This window comes from Ictidomys tridecemlineatus, chromosome 10 (assembly GCF_052094955.1).
Source record: "Ictidomys tridecemlineatus isolate mIctTri1 chromosome 10, mIctTri1.hap1, whole genome shotgun sequence".
In the NCBI taxonomy this organism is placed as follows: domain Eukaryota; kingdom Metazoa; phylum Chordata; class Mammalia; order Rodentia; family Sciuridae; genus Ictidomys; species Ictidomys tridecemlineatus.
Genome location: NC_135486.1, coordinates 59,825,802 through 59,848,939, shown reverse-complemented (window position 1 = coordinate 59,848,939; position 23,138 = coordinate 59,825,802). Strand labels below are relative to the sequence as shown.

The following is a 23,138-nucleotide window of genomic DNA, read 5'->3' as shown; positions in this document are numbered from 1 at the left end:
AGAGTAGGTGCTGTGGTACATCCCCGGGTGGATGCCCTGCCCATGCTGTACTCCCCACTGGCTCCTGGAAGCTGGGATGTCCTGATGGCAGCATGAGCAGCCTGCACAACCTAAGGGGGCCCCACCGGGCCTCTCCGCTTCACCTCCCGGGCAGCTCTGCAGGGAGGTGGACTGAGGTCACACCCCGCCTCACACAGCTGACAGGCATTGACTCACACTGGGCCACTGGATCTGCACTCCAGCTGCTCCCGTGCTTTGGGACAATGTGGATTTAAAAGGAAGTGGTCTGTGGAAGTATGCTGGTAGTTGCTGACCATGGGTGGACCCTGGAGGAGAGATGCCAGGCCACTGTCCTCCTGAGGGAGCGCAGGCCTTGAAGACCCGAGTCCTGTCTGACCTTCTACCTGCATCAGGGACCAGGAGGGCAGAGTTGCTCATTTCCCCTGTTTGTTTGAAGCGTCTCGGGCAGCCTGTTCTGGGTCCAGGAGCAAGTGCAGCTCGATGAGACCTGGGCCTGTGGGTGGCTTGGGCATGTGCTGCCCCTCCTGACATCTGCCGGTCACCACTGGCCCTGCTTGCCTTTCAGTACCATCTAACAGCTGTTGTCCTTCCCTTGTCTGACGGACAATAGGACTATTTATAACCACCATATCAACATTTTTAGGATTCTTTTGTTTTTTTCCAGCCTCCTTAGAAATGTCTCCAGAGTTCTCTGTGCTCTCCTCCGTCCCCACTTGTTTGGGTGTTTTGTGTGTGCTCTTACTCCTCCTTGGAAACTTCAGTCGCGGCAGGGGAGAGTGTAAGGAGGAAGGCTTTGGAAACCTTTGGGAACTTGTGAGAAGACACAGACCAGGAATGCAGAGGGCTGCTGGGGGCTTCCTGCCTGCTCTCGACCGCGGACTCTGTGGCCTCCAGTTCAGGGAGTAAGGCTCTGCGGAGGCAGGCAGCTGGGAAGCCTAGGACATCAGCCCTGGGAGGGAGATCCCCAATCCCACTCTGGCTCTGAAGGACAATTGGAATGACAACTCCCGCAGGAGACGCTGCCACCAGGCCACAGCCCAACCTGTAGGAAGTGCCTCTCAGGGTCCCTCCTCACCTCCAGAGCTGCATGCCTTGACCACCCCGGGCTTTGTCCCATGGGCTCCCTGTGTGGGGACACTCCATCAGTGGACCCTGTTCTGTCACAGAGCACGTATGCACCTCTGGCTATGCCTTCATCCCTCGCAGCTTGTTGACATTCTGCCAGTGGTAGTCTCAGAGACTCTGTGCCTTTGACACTTCCCACAGGCAGAGAGCCTGCTCTTCAGCTCCGAACAGCACTGGAATGCCACTCAAGCAGGCCGGTATTTGGAGAGAAATAGTGTCCTCTGCCCTCTGCCACTAAGCTCAGCTTTCTCTTTGTTGCTTACAGCACTGGGATATGTCTGCCTTGTGTGTCCTCTGTCACGCTTGTGACACAAGGTATCAGGCCACTGTGACATGGCTGGGCAGGGCAGCCTCCTGTCCCCTGGACCTCTATTGGACCTCAGGTGCTGCGTGGAGGTCTGCACCTCCTGGGAAGAAGTTCCCCACCCCTCAACACTCCTCTCCTTCCTCTTCCCTCACCTCTCCCTCTTCCTTCACCTCTCCCCTCCCTCTCCCTCACCCTTCACCTCTCCCTTTCCTTCCTCTCCCCTCCCTCTCCCTCTCTTTCCTCTCCCCCACCTCTCCCTCTCCTACCTCTCCCCCACCTTTCCCTCTCCTACCTCTCCCCCACCTTTCCCTCTCCCCTCACCTCTCCCTCTCCTTCCTCTACCCCCACCTCTCCCTCTCTTTCCTCTCTCCCACTTCTCCCTCTCCTTCCTCCCCCACCTCTACCTCTCCTTCCTCTCCCCTCCCTCTCCCTCTCCTATCTCTCCCCCACCTCTACCTCTCCCCTCACCTCTTCCTCTCTTTCCTCTCCCCCACCTCTTTCTCTCCTTCCTCCCCCCACCTCTTTCTCTCCTTTCTTTTTTTTAACCATTTATTTTTTTATTTTTTTTAAGTGAGAGAGAGAGAGAGAGAGAATATTTTAATATTTGTTTATTTTTTAGTTCTCGGCAGTCACAACATCTTTGTTTGTATGTGGTGCTGAGGATCGAACCCTGGCCGCACGCATGCCAGGCGAGCGTGCTATCGCTTGAGCCACATCCCCAGCCCTCTACCTCTCCTTTCTCTCCCAGCCCTCTACCTCTCCTTTCTCTCCCTTCCCTCTTCCTCTCCTTCCTCCCCCCACCTCTACCTCTCCTTCCTCTCTCCTCCCTCTCCTTCTCCCTCCTCTCCCCCACCTCTCCCTCTCCTTTCTCTCCCTCTCCTTCCTCTCCCCCCACCTCTCCCTCTCCTTCCTCTCCCCCCACCTCTACCTCTCCTTCCTCTCTCCTCCCTCTCCCTCTCCTTCCTCTCCCCACCTCTTCCTCTCCTCCCTCTTCCTCTCCTTCCTCTCCCCCACCTCTTCCTCTCCTTCCTCTCCCTCTCCTTCCTCTCCCCCCACCTCTTCCTCTCCTTCCTCTCCCCCCACCTCTACCTCTCCTTCCTCTCTCCTCCCTCTCCCTCTCCTTCCTCTCCCCCCACCTCTTCCTCTCCTTCCTCTCTCCCACCTCTTCCTCTCCTTCCTCTCCCCCCACCTCTCCCTCTCCTTCCTCTCCCCCCACCTCTCCCTCCCCGTGGAGGCTACAGAGGACATGCTGACCCTCACCTTTGCAAACCTGTTCTCATCTGTGTCATCTCTGCCCTCCTCAGGGTTGTAAGTCAGCATGCAGCCTCGACCTTGCTGCAAAGGGGCCGCTGTGGTCCTGGTGCAGGTCTCCAGGTCTGCCCTTCAGGGGCTTCACATTGCCATGGACCTTACCTGTTGGCTGCTTGGGCTCTCCTTTCCAAATGCTGAGATGGGTTATGACAGCACATTTTGTATGTCCCACTCGCAGCCATTCAACAACTCATTGTGTGTGAGTGTGAAGGTCTGAATCTGGCCTCAGGATCCTGGGCTGGGCCAGGTGCGCAGGATGTCTTGCACACATGTGTGTACACATGCTCCTGGCCCCATCTCTAGTGACCCCGTGTGGGTCTTGCCTGAGCTATGGCTGCCCAGCGGCGCCCCCAGCCCTGGTCTCACCAGGCACAGGGGCCTGTCCCCTCCTCATTTCCCAGTGACAACCATGGTGCTCCTGACCTCTGGGCAGTGGGGATGCTACTGACCTTCTTCAGACCCACAAGAGTTGTCACCGTCCCTTCAAGTCCATTAGTTCATGCTCAGCCTGGCATCCGAGTGCCTCCTGTGGCCCAGGCAGTTGGAAGCCTGCAGATGTGCCAGGAGCAAGTGGAGGCTGTCCCCACCCCAGGGCTAGGTACACCCACAGCACTCCCTGAGAGTCGCCATAAGTGGTCTCTAAAAATGCCCCTGATTTCCTGTGCGTGCCTCAGCCAGAGCCCTGGCTCTGCTGGCCTCGCACTGTGCTGGTCACCTTCAGGGAGGAGCCATTTCGCCTCAGAGCTCTTTCTTTCCAGGAGCTCATGTTGCTCTCACACAGGTTCCTGGTCAGCTTTGGCTTTCCTGCTCCCCCCAAACCCCTTCTCTCCTATGCCGTCTCCTCAGCCTCTTCTTGACAGCTGTCCTCATGGTAGAGAGTATGTGTGTGGAGACTCAGGTGGCCGCAGAGCTGTGGCACCTGGGATGAGTGGTGGGTGGACCCCACGCTGTCCCCGGCCTGTGTGGCCCTGAGCCCTGCCTCGGGAGAGCCTCCCTGGTGCCAGCAGAGCAAGGCACAGCTCTGTGAGGGTCTGCAGGTACTGAGGCTGGCAGCCCAGCCAGGGCCCAGCTGCATCCCCAGAATGAGTCGGCTCTTGGAGGTCCTCCCTGAAGCCCGGTGATGGCATCCGGGCTCACGTGCTCCCCCGGGTGCCAGCAGCCCCCTCTGTTGCTGCGTCTCTTGGCAGAGAGACCAGGGTAGTCCAGGGTGCTCTGCTGTGGAATATGGTTAGGCAAGTTGGGGACAGCTATGACCTCATCTGGGGCTCGTCACAGGAGGTGGTGGGGCTAGGAAGGAACCTGTGGCAGAGGCAGCTTCCCCTGAATGGAAAGCACAGTGGGCCCCTTTTAGGAGCTGTGGGAAGTAGGGGAATGGGCAGCTGTGACATCTTGGAGGAGATGGCCAGTGTCTGGTGGCCTGTTGCACTGGTCTCCATGGGACAGGGCCTCCCATGAGGATCAGGCTCTTCACAACTGCGTCCCCCCCCCCCGTTGGTTTCTGCAGAAGTGGCAAACGCTCTGCCATCCAATGCCCTCTGAGTCTCAGTCCCTGCTTGGTAATGGGAAGGGCCAGGGGCATCAACTCCAGAGCGGGAGAGGGTCAAGTGGGATGAGGTAGGTGCCTCATGGAGCCCATCTCTAGTGACCCGGTAAAGGGTCTACTTGCACGCCCACCCACATGCCCTCCCTGACTCCCAGGTGGCTTTGACTACAACAGCCTGGCCCAGGTTGGTTTGCTTGGACGCTGCCTCCATTTCTTACATGAGGTACCTTTTTAAGCCTCTGCCTCTGGGGCCTGGTCCAGGGCAGGGGAGGACGAGTGCTCTGGGCAGCTTGGCCTTCTGGGTGGGGACTCAGTCTGGGGCAGCAGCCCCGGCCCTGTGCAAGCACCTGCTAGTGGAGCTGGACCTGACGAGTGCCTCACCCATCCAAGTGGCGTGAGGGCCGAGGTTCACAACCCTCCTGCTTTGTCATCCTACTGTCACACTGAGGCCCAGATCTGCCCCAAAGGCCTCACAATCACACAAGACTTGGTCCCTGTCCCCTGACAAAATCCAGAGCCTATGTGTACACATGATCTGGAACGTGGGCGCCAATGTGCAGACAGGTGGGACCTGCAGCAGGGGAGGCCAGTGGCACACCATGGCAGGGGTGCTGCCCAGGCACATCCATGTGGTGCCAACCTGGGGTGGTCAGTGCAGGCTTTGCTTTCTGGCTGCCCCACCGCAGCATGGTGCCCTTGGTGATGGCCAGGGCCCTCCCCTACAGAGCACTCCTTCGGAATTCTTTCCAGCAGGCCACCTGCAGGGGCAGGCGCCTGCGTCGGCCATCACACCGAAGTCAAACCCCTACACGCATACACGTGCTTCATGTAGGAATGGGTCCCAAGTGAGACTCTAAGCACTGGACACTTGGGCACATCTTCCTCTGCGCACCAGTGCCTGACCCATGAAGCCTGATCAAGCTAGGGCTCCCTGTTGGTGGGCAACAGACTGGCTTCCCTCCAGCCTGCAGGTGCTGCGCTCACCTGCCCTGGTCCCGCTCTGCTGCCCAGTGCTGTGCACATCTGCCCTAGTCCTGCTCAGCTGCCTGGTGCTGTGCTCTCCCTAGTGGCCAGCGCCTTTACAGAGTGCTCCATGTGCATGTGTGCACCCACATGCCCACAGTAAACCGCTGTGCTCCTCACGGGAGCCAGGGTGCTGTGTGTATGAGGCTGGAGCTGCTTATGAAGCTTCTTGGAAGATCCCTGCATGTTTTCCAGGGTCAGCAGAGCCCTGTGACCTCCAATAGAGGACACTGCTTGGGGAACCAACACTAATAATCTGAACTTGGTTTTGGTACCTGGGTGTGCGCAGGTCAGACTACACACCAAGCTCTTTGGCTGCCCTCAGGCTGCCAGGGCCTAGTGAGGGCCTTGCCCCTGGGAGCCCCTGAGCCAGCTCAGGGTTGGTTTGGAACCAGTCACTGAGTTGTGCATGCAGAGGTTGAACTAGGAGGGGCATCTGGGCGCTGGGTGGCCAGCAGTCAAATTCTGTCAGTGAGCAAGTACCCAGGTGCTTGCAAACAGATCAGGCTTGTCCCACATTGGGGCAGACGCAAGCCTGCAGGGGAGTGGGGTCACCTTAGCTGCAGACTGGGACCTGCTGCTACCAGGGAGGGTGGGGCGTCAGCCAGTCCTGCCTGGTGCCTTCCTGGCGTCTTCCTGGTGTGCAGTCGTCAGTGCTGCAAAGCAGAGGTTGTGATGCAGGTGCAGCTGCTTCATCCTGGCTTGATGCAGCCTGGAGGTGAATGATTCTGTTCTCCTAAACCCCTGACCTAGAATACTGATGCTTTCCTGCATCCCAAACCTGCAGACACATTCTACCAAAAAGCACCAGCTCATCTGGAAGCCATTCTCAGCCAAAATGAGTGTGGAGCCTCCGAATGGCCTCAGCTTAAAGATGCACCAGCAGCTTCTCTCCACGGTGAAGGTGGCCCCTCGGGTGCCAGATGGCCTCCAGGGCTGAGGTTGAGCGAGCACTGTGAGGGAGGCCCAGCAGCTGCCATGTGTGAGGTCCCATGACTCACACCCTGGTGCTGCCTGTTCCCCTTGGTAGATAAGGAAACTGAGACGCAGAGGTGCCAGTGGCCTCCCCAAGGTCACAGGGCTAGCAGCTTGTAGCACAGCAAGGGGGAGGGTATGGGAAGGGAGAAGGACCAAGAGTGGTTCCCCAGCTGGGAGGGGAGAGGAGGGGAGTGGGGAGGAGAGACCAGCAGGACCCGGCGCTGCCCTAGGTTGGCTGCACACCCTCCCACATCTGCCTATCAGAAGTGGCCTGAATTTACAGGAGGTCCCCAGTGCACCTGGCAGGCTAGCAAGACTGGCCTAGGCTGTCAGTCCTGTCCCACACTCTGCACAGGCCTCCCAGGGTGCAGGTCTTCTGGCTGCCCTGGCTGTCAGCAGGCAGAGACCCAGCTATTCCTGCTGAGCTGAGGAAGGATCCTGTTGGGGGAGGCGCTATCCTCTCTTCAGTGATCTCCATCCTGTAAAGGAGCATGCCTTCTGTGGGCTGTGAGGACACACAGATGGCGCCACAGCCTTGCTCTCAGCCTCACTCATGCTCTGTTGGGGTCAGGGCGGCAGCAGAGGCCGGTCAACAGCAAGCTCTGGCAGATCATAAAATGTGCATGGAAGCCAGGTGCACTGGTGCTCACCCATAATCTGTGATCCCAGTGACGCAGGAGGCTGAGGCAGGAGGCTCACAGTTTTGAGGGTAGCATGGGCAACTTGGTGAAACCCTGTCTCAAGAAATATGTAAATAAATAAAAAGGGCTGGAGTGCAGCTCAGTGGTGGAGCCCTTGCCTGAAGTGTGGGCCCTGGGTCCCCTCCCAGCACACAGAACCCCAAACCATGCATGAACTAGGAAGAATACGAGGAGGATGACCAGGAGGGCCATGATGGGAGGCTGGCTTTGGAGTCTAGTCATGGCTGAGAGTCAGGAAAGCCAAAGGGCAGGGCTGAGTGGACTGGAGCCCAGGGGTTTCCTTCCTTCCCGTGGCTCAGGTGGGGCTCAGGCCAGGCTCGGCCAGTGCTTCCTGCACACCCACAGAGAGTGGCCCAGGCCCAGGCCAAGGGGCAGGCTTGGGTCACGCTGGCCCTGGGGCCTCCTGAGGGATGCTGGGGGAGCATGTGGGATCTTGAGTGGGCTGCAGGGGTTGGTGTGTGTGGTTAGGTTTGAGCATCATTCTTGCTGTAAGCCATTGGGGTGGTCAGTGGTCAATACCCTTGGGGCAACTGGCACTATCTGGCCTCCCTGAGGCTGCAGTGGGTGGGTGGTGTGATTCTGAGGGAGAGGTGGAAAGATGTACTTATGGGTGGCTGTGGGTTGAGGGCAGTGCTGCCCATAGGTGACCCAAAGGGAGCAGAGGTTGGGGGCTCTGGGGTGCTGGATGGGGTGCCCCTCCTGTCCTGCTCAGACAGCTCAGCCATGAACACTCCAAGCCACACACCCGTAGGGAGCCTGCAGAGGGAGCTGGCCCAGTTCCTTCCGGTCTCACCCAACCTCCGCCACAGCCTCCAGATCCTCTGCACCTGGTGCAGACGCCACCCTCTGTAGCATGTGTGTGCCAGCTTGTCCTCGTCCTCCCCTGACTCCTAACACGCTCAGGCTGGTCCATGTCCATGACAGTGTCCAGTCCCTGTCCCAAAGCCTCTCTCCCTTTCACAGAGGCAGTAAATATAGTGTGTGCTCTCTGGCTCCAGGGCCTTTGCATATGATGTTCTTCTTGCCTGAAATGCCTCAGTTCCTCAGGATTGACACCTTTCTCAGGTCCCCTCTGGAGCCCATCTCAGACGGCCTTCCATGGAGCCATCTCCTGAGGTTTGAATTCTGGTCACTTTTGTGGACACAGCACCCCTCCAAGCCCAAGTCCTCATCTGCTGCCTTCTCCTCTTACTATGCAGTCCACCCTGGGGGAGAGGATGTGGTCTTCCTCTTCCTTCTTTCCAGCATCTGTCCTGCGCATACGTCCAGGTGGTGGCTCCCTGACTGCCCTGTGTTAAGCCCCTCTTTAAGCAGAGCCCCTGTAGCTATGTGAAAAGAGGAGAGGGAGGAAGGACCCTGGTGGGGACTGTGCATCGTGAGCCTTGGGGAACAGGTGGAGGTCCAGACCTGGGACCTGATGGGTGCAGAGGGCTGGACTTCTGCCTAGTGCTCACTGTCTGCCAGACCTGGGCTTAGGTGGCACCACCCCTTCCAGGTCTCCCGCCATGGATGCTGTCCTTTCCCTGGAGTTTGGTGGCTGCAGGTTCTATCCTGCTTCAGGCCTCATGGTCTGGCAGTGCAGAGGTCAGAAGGCAGGAGGTGGGGGCCAGCAGGTGACTGGCTGTGGCCCCGGGGGACTGAGGCCACTCAGGAAAGCCTTGGGTTGTGTCTGAGCTGTTTCCTGTCCCGCCAAGTGGGTGATGGCTCTCAGGGACACCTGGAGAGGCTCTGCGGTCAGGTGTGCTGGCCTCGCAGCCCCCCAGGGCACATCTTCCAGTGGCTGCCTTATGAGGCTGTGGGGGCTGCTCACAAGCCAGGAGAACAGACAGGAGCCGCTTTATGCCGCTGCTGCAGGGCTGGGGCAGTGGTGTGGATTCATCATCAAGTGTCCGGGAACCAGGGTCCCTTTAAACAGGGCTGTAGGAAGAGAGAACCCCACTGTGCAGGTTCAGTCTGGTGCAGAGTCGGTGTGATGCAGTGATCCCGTCGGCCAGCGTTCCTCCTCCAGCTGCTGTGTAGGAGTCATAGCTCCCACAGGAGGATGCTGGCTCCCTGGGGTTGGGGCTCCTGAGCCAGGCCCTCCATGCCCTGGCTGCCTCCCCTTGTCACGTGGTGCTGGGGCACTGGCCTGCGGCTGCCTGTCCAAGCTGTGGTGGGTGGAGTCAGCGAGGTGGCCACGTGGCTCTGCGGACATCTGCTCCTCTGTAGGCAAGGACAGTTGGAGTCTGCCTAGGACAGTGCTGCCCTGGCCATCGGTGGGCTTCTGCGGTGCCATCGCAGAGTCACCCACCTCCAGCACCTGGCCCAGGGCATGTGTGTTGTGCTGGCCTGTCACTGTCAGCTCTTACTTCACTCTGCATGACAGCATTTCGCAGCAGGGACTCTGGTGCCCGTCGTACAGTGCAAAAGCTAGGGCAAAGAACGATCGAGAACGCCCCACCGTGCGGGTGGCTGCCTGCACTTGCCCACCCACTCTGCAGTCGACCGTCTTGTCCGCATCACCTTAGTTGTGCTGTGGAGACCTTGTCTTTCGGAGACGTGTAAGCTGGTGGTAAAGGAAGGGCAGATGTGAGGGACCAGGATTCTGATGGGCACCAGCTTTTATTAGAAGTTGCTGCCATGAGAAGGAAGCCAGGCTTGGGTTTTCCAAATCTGCGCTCTGCTGGCGCGCGCGCGCGCGCGCACACACACGCCCCTGAAGGCCATTCAACTCCTGTGATTTTTCCACTCATGATGGAGCAATGCTGGTCACGTCTTTGGGTGGAAAGCAACCTGTGGGTCTCGCTCCTCTCCAGGGCTGGTGAGGTGGGGTGGGTTTCTCCTGAGGTCTGGGCTGCAGCTCGTGGGTTGCAGCTCATGAGCCTGGGCTATATGCGGCTGCTCCCAGGACTACAGGTCAGCTTTTGATCCTGGAAGGGGCTATTGGCATTTGACCCTGTTGTGAGTCACGGAGTCTCAGCACACTGGCGACGTCTTGTAGACCAGTCCTCTCAGATCACTCACTGGTGGGCTCAGGCTGCCGTGTTGGGCATGTCTGGTGAGGGTGCCCTTTCCTGGAGGGAGCTGGTCCTTGGTGGAAGTGGCTTACCCACAGAGCCACCCTAAAGTACAAGACAGTGGAAGCCAGACAGCCACTTAGCCACGCCCCTGCCCCTTTGTCCTCCCTGGGGTATGGGCCTGTTGCTACTGGTGCTGCTGTGTTCAGGGAAGGAGCTGCATGGGTGCTGCCGTGGGGCTGGAGGCTGGACAGGAGGTGCAGCAGGGCCGTTGCCTCCCCAGGGCACTGAATTCCAGCTCCTCCAGGAGGGAGGAGAGCCAGGGCTGGGCAACAGCATGTTCTTCCTGCATTTGGGGTCACAGGATGAGCACGTGGCCTGTCTTTGGGTTTTAGGTCCCACGCGGAAGATGCCTCCCAGTGCCAGTGCCATGGACTTCTTCCAGCTGTTTGTCCCCGACAATGTGCTCAAGAGCATGGTGGTACAGACCAACATGTATGCCAAGAAGTTCCAGGAGAGATTTGGCAGCGACGGTGCCTGGGTGGAGGTGACGCTGGCCGAGATGAAGGCCTTCCTGGGCTACGTGATCTCCACCAGTGTCTCCCACTGTGAGTCTGTCCTCAGCATCTGGAGCAGTGGCTTCTACAGTAACCGCAGCCTGGCTCTGGCCATGAGCCAGGCCCGCTTTGAGAAGATCCTCAAGTACTTCCACGTTGTGGCCTTCCGCTCCAGCCAGGCCACGCACGGGCTCTACAAGGTGCAGCCCTTTCTCGATTCCCTGCAGGGCAGCTTTGAGGCCGCCTTCAGGCCGTCCCAAACCCAGGTGAGCCGGGGCTTCTGCCAGCTGTCCCAGTGCCCGTCTGTGCCTGGCTGGTGGTGGGACTTGGGTTCTGTCCTGCCCTGCTCACCCAAGGTCCCTTCAGGTCACTTCTGCTGTTCCTTGTTCTGCTGACCCCTACGCCAGTGTTGATTGGTGAGGATGACGGGAGGAGAGCTCTCACCAGAATTGTGGCTTGCTCCTGAGGGGCCACTGTCACCTTTCCAACTTTCCTCCCACAAAGTGTGTTCTGCAAGCTGGCACCTTCTCCTCATGTCCTCTGGACACGAGCCTGCTGGTGGTGCAAAGGGGCTGGACACCTGGGTAGCACAGGAAATGAGTAGGGACAGCTGTAGACCTTCAGGTCCCAGGGGCAGCTTAGGTGCCAACAGCCTGCCAGGACACTCTGCAGAGACCAGTCTCTGCACAAGGTTTTGTAGAGCCCAGGACCCCTCTGGTGTGTCTCCCTGTCACCTTTCCCACGTTCGCAGGAGATGGTAGCACTGGCTAACCTTAACTCCCAAGCCTCCTCGACTGGTGCACACCTGTGCCCGTGGCCCAGAACTTCCCCACCTGGTATGCACCTGTGCCCGTGGCCCAGAACCTCGCCACCAGGTGAACACCTGTGCCCGTGGCCCCTAGCCTCCCTGCCTGGTGTGCACCTGTGCCCATGGCCCAGAACCTCCCTGCCTGGTGAGCACCTGTGCCCATGGCCCAGAACCTCACCACCTGGTGAGCACCTGTGCCTGTGGCCCCAGCCTTCCCACCTGGTGTGCAACTGTGCCCCTGGCCCAGAACCTCCCCTCCTGGTGTGCACCTGTGTCTGTGGCCCCCAGAACATCCCCGCCTGGTGTGCACCTGTGCCCGTGGCCCAGAACCTCCCCACCTAGTGTGCACTTGTGCCCGTGGCCCCCAGAACCTCCCCACCTGATGCGCACCTGTGCCTGTGGCCCAGAACCTCCCCTCCTGGTGTGCACCTGTGCCCGTGGCCCCCAGAATATCCCCACTTGTAGGCACCTATGTGTGGTCCACAACCTCCCCACCAGGTGTGCACCTGTGCCTGTGGCTCAGAACCTCCCTGCCTGGTGCACAACTGTGCCTGTGGCCCCCAAAACCCCAGATGTGCACAGGTGTATACCTGTGCCTGTGGCCCCCAGCCTCCCTGCCTGGTGTTCACCTGTGCCTGTGGCCCCCAGAACTTCCCTGCCTGGTGTGTACCTGTGCCTGAGGCCCAGAACCTCCCCTCCTGGTGTGCACCTGTGCCCATGGCTCAGAACCTCCCTGCCTGGTGTGCACCTGTGCCCTTGACCCAGAACCTCCCCTCCTGGTGTGCACCTGTGCCCATGGCCCAGAACCTCCCCTTCTAGTGTGCACCTGTGCCCATGGCCCAGAACCTCCCCTCGTGGTGTGCACTTGTGCCCATGGCTCAGAACCTCCCTGCCTGGTGTGCGCCTGTGCCCATGGCCCAGAACCTCTCCACCTGGTGTGCACCTGTGCCCAGGACCATCACATCTGCAGTGAGACAGACTCTGGAATCCTCCTTGGAGTAGCTTTCCTGGTCTGGCAGATTGGAAGGCTGTAGGTGGAGCAGGGTACATCTCATCTGGGAGGTGTAGCCTGGCTGTGGAGTGTGGCTCACCCATATGAGCCTATTGCCTTGGGCCGTTTTGTGTGGAAAGACGCCTCCTTCCCTTCTGCATCCAGAGGCTTACTGACCGTGTTGTGTGCCTTCCTTGACGGGCTTCTGACCCACCCCTGATGTTCTCTTCTGGAGCCCCTTCTCAGCTCTACTGTTCCACCCTAACCCCACCGGATGCCACGGGCTTTGTAGGGAAGACGTCACCAGGTTTCAGGTCTGTGGGGATCTGAAGACCCCTTGAGTAGCTCCCCTGCTTTCTGGAACTGCTGGACAGGCCCTCTCGTGATGGCCAGGTGTTTGGGATGGCTTTCTGTCCTCTGCTGGGCAAATGTGTCCATTGTCCAGGCCCCATGGTGCCTGCATTCCCCAGATCCTGATGCTGAGTCCCTCCCATGATGGGTAGGGCAGCCGAGTTCCACCAGCCTACCAATAAGAACAGGTGCTGTCTCTGGGGGGGACAGCACTGCCTCATCCTCGGCCTGCAGGGCTTGGAAGTGGTTTTTATGTTGTTGAATAACTTGTGTGGTTGGGAATGACCCAGGTGGGAGATGTGTTAGCTGCACACAGGGAACAGAAACAACCACCTCTGACCATCCTGGGTCAGACATCTTGGGGATTGCAGACCTGCCATGTCCCTGCAGTTCTCAGGAGTCCCACATCCAGCATGTTGGTTGATTGATATTCAGAGTCTAAGGGCAGAGTTGCTGGGGACCCTCTGGCTCCCCGTCTAGGTGAGCCATGGTGGTGCTCATGTCTGTTGCATACTTACTGTGCGCTAGTCCTGGACTGCCTGAGCACCCCTGTCTGCAGACTCAGTTCTCTGTGCCCTGGTTCAGGATGTTCACCATGCCCTCTGGTATGCCTCAGGGCCCTGAGGGGACCTGAGATCCACGGACATGTCCCTAGGCAGCTCTGGGCCTGGGAGCTGGAGGGAGGCCCTGTAGCCCTTCAGAGCCCTGAGCAGGCAGCAGCTGGATGGCGGCTGCAGGGCGGGTTTTGAAATGGGACACTCTGTCCCTCTGCTCAGGCATGAGGACGGATTTGCTCCGGTTCCCGGGAGGTGCTGTGCCTGCTCCCTCTTGCCACCCTAAGCACCGCAGGCCCAGCCCACCACAGCCTTTGGAAGGCTTGCAGAGCCCCAGAGGACCTCCTGTCGTAGCCAGGTGGGTGTGTGCCCCTGCCTGTGTGGCATCCAGACAAGTACAAAATGGGACACGCTGCCTTTTTCAAGACCAGAGCCCGTGATCAGAGATGCCTCAGGGTTGTGCAAATAGACAAATGGACGTCCTATTCTTACGCACCATATGCCATCTAGCATACTCAGAGTAGGCCATCATGCCCAGGGGCCCTGGAAGTCGCACCTGTGACAAAGGCAGCAGCCTCCCCTGGGGGAGAGGGGACTTGTGGCATGAGTATTTCCAGAGCTGGGCACCTGTGCACCTGCCGAGCTTCATACTGACCCATGTTCCCTTGTTGACAGAAAGGAGGGTCAGGCCTGGGGCCCCTGCAGGGCCTGCAGGGTGTCGCACACATTTGTGCCCAAGGGGTATGTGCTGCGGGTGCTGTGGAGTGTGCCTGCTGGCCTGCTGAGCAGGAGGGCAGTTCCGTGTCCATGCCATTGCCCATCGTGTCTGAGTGGGTCCACACAGGCTGTGAACACCTCACGACTCGCATCCCAGTGATGCCAGGAGCCAGGTGTGAGGGCCAGGGAGGCTGCAGTCAGGCATGAGACCCTGAGAGAGGCCGGGACCAGGCTCAATGTCCCCGTGTTTCCCACAGCAAGCACAGCGGGCACGTCCCCAACTCAGACCCTGCAGACATTAAAATGGAATTCCAGGTGATGGGAGAGGAGAGGGCGCCATGCGGTTCCCAATGGTGAGCACTTCCATTCCTGGTCAGACAGTGCTCTGACGGCACTAGGGACCCAGGGAAACAGTGTCAGTTGCTGCCTCAGACCTGCTGGGTCAGAGCCACATGTGGGCAGGTTTCCTGGGTGACTCCTTTGTTGACAGTGTTCTTATAATGGCACAGAGTACTTCAGACTGGACTGGTCAGGTCTGCTGCTGTGGCCCAGACACAGCCACAGACGACACATGAAGGAAAGCGCTGAGCCAGTTCCAGTAGGACTTCATTTACAAAGCAGGGGGAGGGCCAGCCAGGGCTGGGCCTGCTGACCCTGACCAAAGCACTGTGACTATTCCTGGAGCTGTGTCGGTGCTGACTCCCTTTAGATTGAACAGACACGTATTCTGGTTCACAGTTAGCTTTGGAACACGACTGGGGGGTAGCTCGTTCTTAAAACCCACCGGCAGCCTCCAAGACACTTCTGCTAGGAGAAGCGGCCCTTGGACTCCTCGGAGCAGCTTCGTTGACCTCTTATTGGAAAAGCCACATAACTTTGTAATGGGTTGGCAGGGAACTGGGCCACCTGAGGTGCTTGCTGAGAGGGGACAGTCGGCCTGGGCAGAGGAGGCTGCGGGTGACAGGAGAGCTGACCTGGGACCCTAATGAGGGAGGTGGCAGACCCCCCAGCTTAGCCCTCGTGAGACCCCTGCCCACCTCATCATGAAAAAGACAAAGAGAGCCTGTATCTCCTTTGTTTCTCACGAGTGGAAGTGGGACCCAAGGGTTTAAGATAAGTGTTCGTGCATTTTTGACTCTGCAAGAGAGAACTCCTCAGCCTTGGAGCTGTCCACTGTGGACAGGGTGTCCTGGCACAGAGGTGGGCACCTTCCACTGGATATGTCCAGCCAGAGACAATAGGATTACTGCTGGGATCCCTCTCCCCAGCAGTCAGGACTGGGAACGCCAGGCCCATATAGCAGTTCCATGGATGGCGTTTGCTCTCAGGGTTTGTGCTCAGGGCCCCTTTCTTGCTGCATCTTCCCTGGGAAACTGTAAATACTGATGCTTCAGCTTGTGGATAAGGACACTGCATCAGACAAGTCAGGTACCTGGCTGAGGCCACACAGCCAGCCAGAGGCAAACGGGAGCCGAGCTCACGCTGCCTTCCATGGGAACTTCTGCTTTTCCCTGGCAGGTGCTACACGAACCCCTGATTGACGAGGACCCCGTGTTTGTCGCCACGTGCACAGAGCGTGAGCTGCGAAAGAGGAAGAAGCGGAAGTTCAGCCTCTGGGTCCGGCAGTGCTCGTCCACCGGCTTCATTGTCCAGGTGCTCACAGGGCCCCTGCCACCTGGGGACCAGCTCCCTCAACATTCAGCCTCTAGAGGCGCCCACATCCCCCTGAACTGTCCCCAAAAATGCCTGCCAGTCCCTAGTTGGCCATCGGCACAGGTGTCATGGTGGGCAAAGGTGCGACTTGTGCAGTCCAGGGGGAGAAATAAAGATGTCCACATGCTTCTGCCTTTTCAATGCTTTATCCACTCAGATCACTCAGTACAGTTTCAATATATAGGTTCTTAATTGAGAAAATGACAATCTTTAATGCTGGGCACTGCAATAGACATAATCAATCCACAGCAAACAATTCTAGGTTAATCCTAAGCACTGCAAACACACTTCATCATGACAGGCTCATGACAGACATTCCCTCTGCATGCTGAGTTAAAGTGCCAGGTCTTGGGCTGGGGATGTGGCTCAAGTGGTAGTGCGCTTGCCTGGCATGCCCGTGGCTCTGGGTTCCATCCTCAGCACCACATACAAATAAAGATTTTGTGTCCGCCGAAAACTAAAAAATAAATGAAAAAAAAAAAGTGCCAGGTCTAAAGTCTCAAGCCCTAGGCTTTAAGTCCAGCAGATGCCCACTCAGACCAAAGTGATCAGGTCAGGAACTGATAGAGGCCCCACCAGGGTCAAGATGTGGCTGCAGAGTTTGAGAGCAGTGAGGAAGATGCAGAGGATCAGCAAACGATGAGAAGAGTTAGGATGTCAGCCCAGGTCCTCATCAGGCTTTCAGTGTGAGGGCATCAGTGTTGGCTGGCTGAACATCTGTTCATCTGCTCCATCACTTATACTAAATTCGGGGGCTTCTGACCACCTTTTCTATCCTTATCAGCGGCCACTGGGTTTCTCAGTGACGTCATTTGCCCTGGGGTTAAAGCATCTGGACTGGTGGCCCTCACCCTGGTTTTCTTGCCTCTCCCCCTTATCGGGCAAGGACAACATGACAGAGACTTCACTCTGAGTTTGTCAGGGTGGGGATAAGTGACTTGTTTCCCTCAGGCTGTGCCTGAGGGCCATATTGGAGGGCTCCATAGGCACCTAGAAAGATTGCAGGTTTCCAAGTGGAGTTTTAAGATGGACTTGCTTAGACTAGGGCCTCAGGCCATCTTCACAACAGGCCACCAACCCACCAGTGAAATTGGCCTTCACTGGGGGCACACGTGCTATTGGCCCTTCAGGACTGATGGCAGACATGGTTCCTGTCCCAGAGGAGGTGGTGTCGGAGAGAGGGCAACAGCCTGGAGACCAGAGGGCAACTCTAAGGTTAAGTCCCTGGTGACCAGAACAGTTCCGCCTGTGTGCTCCCACTAGGCTGCTGGCCTCGTGGCTGCAGACCTGGGCCCAGCTGCAGGGTGGCTGCTCACCCCTCTGTCCTGAGCTAGGACTGGTAGGAAGAGTTGCCTGGTGTCTCCTGGCCACCTCGGCTCCAGAGCCTCACCCAGGAGGGCACCAGCTCTGGGGATCTCCTCCATCAGTGGCTGGGTCCCGTCTTTCTCCTGCAGGCTGAAGGACCCTCAGGTGGGCTGGGCCTGGTGTACTGGGTGCATTCTGTAGGGACAGCCACTCCTTCCTGCAGGGAGTCTACCAGCTTGTGGATCACGCACACCTTCTGTTTGCATTGTGCTCACCCTGAACACCAGGGACGGGTAGAGCCTGGGGCTTCTCCAGCAGGACAGACTGCATACTGATTCACAGCACATGGTGCAGTCCTGAGGCATGTACAGGCTGCAGGCTGAGCCTTGGCCCCTGGGAGCAGAGGCTTAAGAGTGCCATGTCCAGAGGCAGTGGCTGAGCAGTACCCTTGCCGAGCTCCACCCAGTGGCCCCCATGCACTGTCTCATGTTCTGAGGATGTCATCCGCTGTCAGCTGCAGTCTGAAAACACCAGATGGGAAATTTCAGAAATGGTCAACACACGTTTTGGACTTTGTGCACTGTTCCGAGAATGTGAAGGAAGCTCACTGTCTGTGCTGCCCGAGACCTGACTCATCCCTTTCCCAGCGAATCCACCCTGAATGTGTTACCCACCAGTGGGTCCCTAGGAGTCGTCTCAGTCACCAGGTAGACTGTTGCAGCTCTGTGTCCAAAGTCACCTCATAATGGTGAGGTAATGGTGCTGACTGCTCAGGTTTGCCCAGAGAAGCTGCTTCTTCTAAATGAAAGAGGAAAGTTCTTGACATAGTAAGAAATTAAAAAAAAAACAAAAACCCCACATGTTGAGATCGTCAGTAAGAACAAATCTGCCTGTGGAATTGTGAAGGGAACCGACGCTCTCTAGTTTTGCTGTTGTGCCTCAAACTGCAAAAGTTATGGCTACAGCATGTGACCAAATCCAGGGCAGTACCACCTGTGGCTTCGGGCACCCACGGGGGTCTTGGAGTGAATCTGAGGACCAGGGGTGCCTGAGCACAGCACCCCTCCCACGTGCCCAGCTTTTGCTGCAGGACCATGGCCTGGCAAGGTGTGCCAACAGACAAGGAGGCAGGGCTCCCGGCAGCCAAGCGCCTCGGCCAGGCAATCACCCGACCCAGCGACAGCTCCCTGGCCTGGCCCAACGTCCCGCCTGCGGTCCCCAGCTTCTCCCACCAGCAAACTGGTTGAACTCATGTGGCTGTCACAGGGGCAGCCAGGTGACCTGACACCTCCATCTGCCCTTGCCCTTCCAGGGGACAGAGGTGTGCATGTTGTGCCGTCTGCCCACTGCTGGGTTTCCCATGCCATCCCCTTCTCCTTGCCCCATCAGCAATGAAAGAGTCACCAGTTTTGTGTCCCCAGATGTGCTGTGCACTCACAGTGGAGGATCCTGACCCGCTCTGAAGACAGGAAGCAGGGCAGGGTTAAGACTAGGTAGCCAGCAGGGTTTCCCTGGCACTCTCCTGGCCGCCCGGGCACCACAGCCACAGCAGAGCCATGTTGGCCAATGCGTCTGGACCTTGGGGTCTGGCAGGAGCTGCAGCTAGCCCTAATGCTCCCTGTAGCCCCAGGGAGAGAGGACTCGGTCCTGCTTCTCAGGTCTGGGGCACTTTGTAAGTAGGGCCAGGTAAATGCCATCTCATAAGTGGCCCCTGAAGTGCTGAAACCCCAGCCTTTGTTCTCTCAATTCTTCTGTCACAGGGTCAGTATAGAATGGGCAGCATCAGCAACAACATCTTGGGCACAGTGTAGCCATAACAGCCTTCCCACCTTTAATTCCATTTTTTCAAAAGTTAAACCATATGGTGGCCGTGCTGTATCTCAGCAACTCTGGAGGCTGAGGCAGGAGGATCACAAGTTTAAGGCCAGCCTCAGCAACTTAGCAAAGCCCTGTCTTAAAAATAAAAAGGACTAGGGACAAGGCTCTGTGCTAGAGCATCCTGGCTTCATTTCTCAGAACCATGTGCATGCATGTGACAAGACATAGAAGCAAGAAAAACTTTTTCTAGGAAAAGTGAAAAGCTCGACATCCAAAAGGGACATGTCCTGCCCTGAAGAGGTTTCCAGCCCACTCTCTACACAGGCAGGAAAATATCCTTGCAGACTGTGATTGGCAATTACCTAGCCAGCCTTCAACGTGCAATCCTCCTGCCTCAGCCTCCCCAGTTCTGGGATCACAGGTGTGTACCACTGTGCCTAGCAAGATCCCACTTCTTTTAAAAGCAGGCCAGCAGATGCTTGTCCTGAGGCTGTAGGCTTTGCTGCTGCATCGTTCACTGCCTTAAAGAGCACCCAAGGAAGAAGGTGTGTGGCCTCAAGGACACTGTGGTCTCAGAGGCTGACATGTTCTTCAGGAGACTCCAGTCTGGATATGACCAACACAGCGTGTGTCCTGGGGATGAGACTCCACTGGAGCTGCTCCTCAGCTGAGGGGCCTTCTGGAATTCTCAGTCGAGGCCACCGGGACGGCCAGGCCCCGCAGTCTGGCAGGGGCATGGAGTAGCCAGACTTCCCAGCACCACTGATGCCAGGTCCTGGGTCCTGTGCTGGGCAGGGCCTGTGAGGCTGCCAGAGCTTCTCACTGGTTAATTGAAGACCCCACTGTGTGCACCACTGTCCAGACTGGCATCCTGGGGTTTAGCTGTCTACCTCTGGCTGCAGGCTGCTTCCTGGTTTCCTGGTGAGACAGGAGGCCTCTGCCACAACCTTGGGCAGAGAAGGGCTGCCCTGGGGGATCCATCAGCCTCCTGCAGCTGGACGCCCTCGCCCCGCCTGCCCCAGGGTCAAGGCCCTCGGCACACATCAGGGGTGCTCAGCAAAATGGAGCAGGAGGCCAGCCTGACTCTGCGGCCTCATCGTCTGCAGGCCACAGGAGGCCGTTCACCACAGCCACAGCGCAGGCCCTGCAGGTGCTGCACGTTCCACGTATGCTGTGGTCAACGCTCCCACGCAGGTTCTTCTGCCATTGTCTGAAGTGTCTTTTTCTGGTTAAAAGTGTTGGCTATTGAGGATCAAGCACAAGTCCCGGATGTCTGTGAATACAACAAACACGTCGTCATATAGAAGTGGCCCAAGGACGTGGCCAGTGTAGGCGTGCACACGCTTGAGTCATCTCTCGAGTCACTGCTGCCCCTATGGGACATGGTGCCACTTCTGTTACTGCATGTTCTGCACATGACTAAGCCACCTGCCACCCACACACCACAGGGTCATCTCACCTGCTGCTGACCCCTCTTGGTGGCTGCTCTGAGGTCCAGGCCTCACCACATGAGGTGCTGGGGCCAGCAGGCTTGTTTCACATCTGCCTGGACGTGCTTTGCTGCCATCTCCAGCCAGCAGTGTGGAGCCTCTTCTCTGCCTCAGGAGGCCCTCGCGTCCCAGCTCCTCCCAGGCACAGGAGCTTCCCCCGCGCACATGCCTCCTGGCCGTTCACGCCAATGGGCCTGCGGCAGCCCTGCCAAGGGCTTTGGTGTTCCCCTGTGAAGGTTTAAACTAGCTCAAGGGCATGTGTCTGGGAAGCCTCAACCACTCGGCATCAGAGCCAGGCCAGGTTTTTCCTGGAGAAAATGGGATGTCCCAGAGGCCTTCACCTGAGGAAGGGGCTCTGCTGCTGGCTCTGAGGGTGGAGCTGCCGTTGGTGGGGACGCAGCCCAGTCCCTCATGGCCAGTAGGACCAGGGCCTCTATCCTGCAGCCACAGAAAACAGAAATGCACCTTGTAAATGGGACATGCCAGTGACACCTTGACTTCAGCCCCATGTGATCTGGAGCAGAAAGGCACCACACCAGGCTCAGACCTCGGCCTGCGAGCCGTGAGCTGATAGACTGGCATCTGCAGCCACCAACTTGGTGCAGCAAGAAAAGGGACCAGCAGAGCATCTTGACCTTCAGTGTAGACGGACAAACAGTGCCCAGCTGTGGCGTAGGTGGAGGTCACCTGCAGCAGGTGAAGACCTCTGGGCTGCGTGGCATCCCGAGATTAACTCACCCAGCATCACGCTTCCCGTTGTGGTGGTGACTGTTTTCTGAGATGCTCTTGCTGAGCCAGGGCCCTGCGTCCCATCCCAGATGCGGATCAGACCTTCATTTGCCCCCCTGTTAGGACCTCAGGCTCGTGCATTCTGCGAGGGATGCCCCAGAGCTACTGGACAGGTCGGTCCTGAGAGGGCGCTGGGCTCTGCCTGGGCCCTCTGTCTCTGGGCATGGTTGGATTCTGCCTGATGCACCCACTCCCTCCGTGGTTGGAGGTCAGTGTACCCCCGGGGGTGGGCAGGCACAGGGCAGTGGTAGGGACTGGTAAACAGCTGCCCAGAGGCCCTGGGAAGCTCCAGAGACACCCAAGCTCCTGGTGAGGATGCTGCCAGCCCTCTGGGGAGCCTCTCCTGGCTATGCTATGGGCAGGACGGGAGGTTCTCCAAGCTGCTCTTCCCCGAGCTGATCCTTCGGGCTGCACGTGGAAGGAGCATGGACACTGCTGATTTCACCCTCCACCTGCTTGTCCTCTCTGCTGGTCCTGGGCCTTGGCAGGCCCCGTCCCATCTCCTGACCAAAGAGGTGGCCTTTACTCTCGTTCCTGGTAAACACTGGCCAACCCATGCTTCAGGATGGGATAGTGCTTGTGTCTACCTTAGCCTCAGGGTCAGAGCTGTAACTGCTGGACCTTTGCCACCCTGGCCCCTACCTGAAACATTAGGCTGAGTCACCAGCCGCTGGGGCTGCAGGCAACCTTGAGTGACACAGGGCCACCGTGGTGGAGAAGACTTGGGGTAGGGGTTGCCCCCAGCTCCAGCCCAGAGGAGACCCACTTTTCCTGCAGCTTTGGGGTCTCTCCTGACGGCACCCTGAACGCATGGGCCTCTGGTGTCTGTTACAGATTTACGTCCACCTGAAGGAAGGCGGAGGTCCAGATAGCCTGGACGCCCTGAAGAACAAGCCTCAGCTACACGGCATGGTGGCCAGGAGCCTGTGCCGCAGCGCGGCCGGCAAGAACTACATCATCTTCACGGGGCCCAGCATCACCAGCCTCACCCTGTTTGAAGAGTTCGAGAAGCAAGGTTTGTTCAGCGGGTGGTCCCAGCAAGACCCACCTCCCTTCCAGGCAGATGCGTGGGTCGGGTGGAGGGTGCAGACCACAGGCTGCCAGGTGGGGGGAATCCGTTCCTCTCTCCGCCCTGTGAGCCTGGACCCTGTGGGGGCACTGATGACCTCCAGGTGTATGTGTCCTGGGTGTGGGGTCTGGAGATTCTTGAGCTCACCCACCGTCTCTAGGTGGCCCTTCCCGGCAGACAGATGAGCACTGTGCAGATGGGACATCCGCTGGGCCTCTGTGTCCTAGGCCCCTACACAGACTGGGCCAGGCTACCCTGGCTCAGGCAGAGGCAGGACTGCAGGAAGAGGAAAACTGGACCAGGGTAGGGTGGAGGGTGGACCCAGGTAGCTCAGGGGAAGCATGAAAGGTGCCCACCTGTGCATAGTGGCTCCTACAATCACTGTGGCTCAGCCACAGCACAGATGTCTGGCTTTAAAACTGGACCCTGTGAGTCTGGTGGGCAGACAGCTTGCATCCTGGGCTTCTGCTGCCAGTGAGGTGCAGGAGCTGCCAGGCCTCTGCTCCTCACAGGCTGGCCACTCTGCTGGGCTCCATTGTAAGTATGAGTGCCATGGAGAAGGGGAGAGTGGCAGGAGATTGGCCCTGAGAGGCAGCCACTTTGGGAGAGTGTGGTGCTACTGTTCAGGGAGGGCCACAGCTGGTGCTACCCTACATGTCCTCCAAGTATCCATGAGTGGTGGTGTAGCCCTCAGCATGTGAGTGACAGTGCCACTCCCTGGCTCACCTCTGCCTGCGCTGAGAGATGTGGGGCTGGCTCAGACAGCGTGGCCTGTGTGCTGGGGTGGAACTGGTGCTGGGCAGAGGGAGACTCTGCAGGCAGTCTGGGGTGTGGAGCGTATCCCTGGCCATTGGGCTGCTGCTTCAGGAGCTGGGTGTGCCCTCCTGGGAGTCCCAGAGTGCTCCCAGCTCAGGAAGGCAGCAGGATGGATGGAAACCTCCCAGCTGTAGGAGAGTAGATGTGGAGTTGGG

At 58.3% G+C, this 23,138-nt stretch overlaps 1 protein-coding gene across 1 annotated transcript in view; it reads left to right on the top strand.

Annotated features, from left to right (window-relative positions):
• Positions 1-23,138, top strand: part of Pgbd5 (piggyBac transposable element derived 5) — a 50,384-nt gene that overhangs the window by 20,498 nt on the left and 6,748 nt on the right. Inside the window, exons 2-4 of the mRNA XM_078023025.1 lie at positions 10,401-10,828; positions 15,502-15,636; positions 21,933-22,113. Coding sequence (XP_077879151.1) covers positions 10,401-10,828; positions 15,502-15,636; positions 21,933-22,113 — 744 coding nt within the window. The remainder of the gene's footprint in view (positions 1-10,400; positions 10,829-15,501; positions 15,637-21,932; positions 22,114-23,138) is intronic.